This window comes from Rhagoletis zephyria, unplaced genomic scaffold (assembly GCF_001687245.7).
Source record: "Rhagoletis zephyria isolate East Lansing unplaced genomic scaffold, Rhagoletis_zephyria_1.1 Rzeph_scaffold_01053, whole genome shotgun sequence".
NCBI lineage: Eukaryota > Metazoa > Arthropoda > Insecta > Diptera > Tephritidae > Rhagoletis > Rhagoletis zephyria.
Window position 1 is genome coordinate 115,696 of NW_016158137.1, and position 3,196 is coordinate 118,891.

General features: G+C 38.1%; 2 protein-coding genes across 8 annotated transcripts in view; one reads left to right on the plus strand and one right to left on the minus strand.

Moving 5' to 3' along the window:
* The window catches only part of Cap-H2 (Chromosome associated protein H2), a 123,825-nt gene that overhangs the window by 90,067 nt on the left and 30,562 nt on the right, over window positions 1-3,196 (minus strand). The gene's annotated exons all lie outside the window — the stretch shown is intronic.
* The window catches only part of LOC108362612 (uncharacterized), a 3,923-nt gene continuing 2,747 nt past the window's right edge, over window positions 2,021-3,196 (plus strand). The window contains exon 1 of one of the 2 annotated variants that reach the window (XM_017615666.1): window positions 2,021-3,180. In XM_017615666.1, coding sequence (XP_017471155.1) covers window positions 2,286-3,180 — 895 coding nt within the window. In that variant the 5' untranslated portion in view covers window positions 2,021-2,285. The remainder of the gene's footprint in view (window positions 3,181-3,196) is intronic. The other variant, XM_017615667.1, reaches the window with a different exon arrangement.

A 3,196-nucleotide genomic window follows, 5' to 3' on the forward strand; every position in this document is an offset into this window, starting at 1 on the left:
CCCATATATACCCAAGTTCAATAATTTGTAGAAAACTACAAAAAAGTGTAACAAATTTTCACCTAAATTTCAAACTTTTTTCTCGGAAGTGTTTGAATTTTTCTGAATAAACAGTTTTATAGCCCAATCAATTTTAGTCTGATAATGTGCAAGTTTCAAGTGGCCAAAAGTTACCGCTGATTTTTTAGAATTTTTTTCGCCAAGGATGTTGCGGTTTTCTTCCACATACAAATAAATTGAGTTTATTCATTATATGGAAGCCAATGCGACAAAAAAAATTCTAAAAAATTAACGGTAATTCGTAGCCACTTGAAATTTGCACATTAAAATTGCTAAAATTGCAGGGGCTAAGAAACTGTGTACTCAAAAAAAATCGATCACTTCCGAGAAAAAAGTTTGAAATTTAGGTGAAAATTTGTTACACTTTTTTGTAGTTTTCTACAAATTATTGAACTTGGGTATATATGGGGTTTGTCCGACAATGAACTAAATTTTAATTGAAAATTCTTAAAAATAAAGAAATAAGCATAAGTGACACACAATATCACTTTGAAATGGCGTGCTATAGATATGACCGATACTGTACCTATGCAAAAGCCACAAGAACCCAAATTTTCAACTTCAAACTGCATTTACAGTGAACGTATGAAAGTTATCCAAAAACCAATTGCATTTTTGAATTTAGCATCCCCAATTTTACTAAGAAACGAATTTCATTTAAATCCGCCCATAATTCTATTTTTGCCCACATTTTATATGGAACTGTGTGTCGGGGCGAATAGGCAGGCAGGCATTGGAGTCTCTATAACTACAAAAACCTTTTTTTTCGGAATAAATCTTAAATATATTGAGAAATTTAGAATTTTACTTGATGAATTCGCAAAATAACACAAAATTCAGTTTTTTCTTAAAAATTAATCTTACAATGCAAGTTTTTTTATTTTAAACTTGCATTTAAGAAACCTCCATTCAATGCTAAATTACGATTTGAGTTTTCGAGTTTATAGAAACACAAGCATTAATTATGTACTTAACTATTGATATTATTCTAAATTAAACATTGATATTATACTTCACCTACAGGTTTATTACTGTATATACTGTGGGCTCAATAGCTTCAGTAGATTTCTGTGCCTTGCTTGTTGACTAGGAAAACATGCTTGAAATTTGGAAAGACATTTAAAAGCAGTCCGTTTACTACCATACGAAAGCTATTTCCGCTAAATTGCGGTTGCATATGATATGCACAATGGGCCGTATGCATAAAAAATAAGCAATTGCTTTCTCTTGAAATTTCATACCTTTCATTTAAATTTATTTGAACAAATCGAATAAACGGTCTGAAATTTTAAGAAAAAGCATTTGCTTAGTCTTTATGCATACGGACTAATATGCAAATTAGGGTGGTCCTTAAATGTGGGAAGCAAATTTTTACTTTAGAGTTCCTAAGCCTCAACCCCTACGTCGATGGTACTACAGTCGAAGATATCACATATAAATTTTGGTCCCGATTGTAGACGGTTTTCAAGCATGTTTTCTAATCTTTTGTCAACACATTTTCCATTTTTAACTATAATTTCATTCGTTTTGTTTATCTCAAATAGTTGGTCGCCGCTGTGGTGTAGTGGTAAGCAGTGCACGCTTCCACTCCGCAGCACCTGGGTTCAAACCCTGGTCAAAGCAACATCGCCCAAAAATTAGAAAAAAGGTTTTTTCTTATCAGCGGTCGTCCCTCGGCAGGCAATGGAAAACCACCGAGTGTTTTTCTGCCATGAAAAACAGCTTCTCATAAAAATACAATCGCCGTTCGGAGTCGGCGTAAAACTGTAGGTCCCTCCGCTTTGTGTGACAACATTAAGGCGCACGCCACAAGTCGGAGGAGAAGCTCGGCCAAACACTAACACTAAGCGCCAATCTAATATTATTGTTATTATCTTCGACTTTAGTAGTATAGATATTGGATATTAAATGAAAAATATATATATTGTAAGATTACAAATAAAAGAAAATGTAAAATGCACACTGTGGCAGCCCTGTTGCTTATGGCAGCACTGAACACTGAACAATAACAAATTGAAAAAAAGAATAAAGAAACTAAAGAAGAAAGGAAGATACTTCACTTCCGGTTTTGATATAAAGCGAACAACGTTGTTTTCTCTAGCGAAAAAAATAGAATCTTCAACCATCACTAAACACACCAGGAAATCTTGGAATTTATAACATCAGGTGTGAGCTCAAGACCAGACTACAATTAAATCAAATTATATTTCACAAGTTCTGACATTATGGCCGATATTCGAGACGAAATAATCAAATCGCTCACCGAGTTGGGCGTGGATTCTCCTCATACAGCCACAATCGGCCAATTGCGCCGTCTTTTAAGGGATGTGGTCGGAGATGGGGCAAGCAATATATCCATCACCACCGATTCAACCGAAATTGCCTCCCAGGCAGATACTGCCGCTGCTGCCGAAATCACCGAAATGGTCACTACTTCTGCCGTTGTAAACGCTATTACAACCCCTATTTCTACTGCCGTTGCCGATACTATTACCACCGCTGCTACTGCCGTCACCGCCGCCACCAATACTATTGCCACCACCACTGCCGCTAACGCTGCTGCCGTTACCAATATCATTGCCGTCACCACCGCCGCTAACGCCACTGCCGTCACCAATGCCTCTGCCGTCACCACTGCCGCTGCCGTCGCCACTGCCGCTGCCGTCACCACTGCCACTACCGTTGCTGCTGTCTCCGATACCACTGCCGCTACTGCCTCATTTGTAGATACCGCCGTTGACACTAACTACAATAATAATACGATTGACCTTGCCGCCAATCCCGGTGCCACGGGTATAAACAATATCGATAACGAACTAACTGCATTACGTAAAAGAGTTGAAATGTTGCGGCTAATGAAGGAAATCAACGATTTGGGGGGCAGTGCTGGCTCATCACAACAACAACGACGATTAGATTATGGAGATATTGAGCACGCACTCCCAAAATTTAGCGGAGATGACATCTCAATGTCCATCACGGATTTTATTCGAGATTTTGAGGAGGTTACTGAGGCGTCAGGGGCAGACGATCGTTTCAGATTGGTAGCACTCCGCCGTTGTTTGACCGGTACAGCTAAAGTTTTCTTATCATCTACAACAGCTCTAAATTATGGAGCACTTAAAAAAGCTCTAGA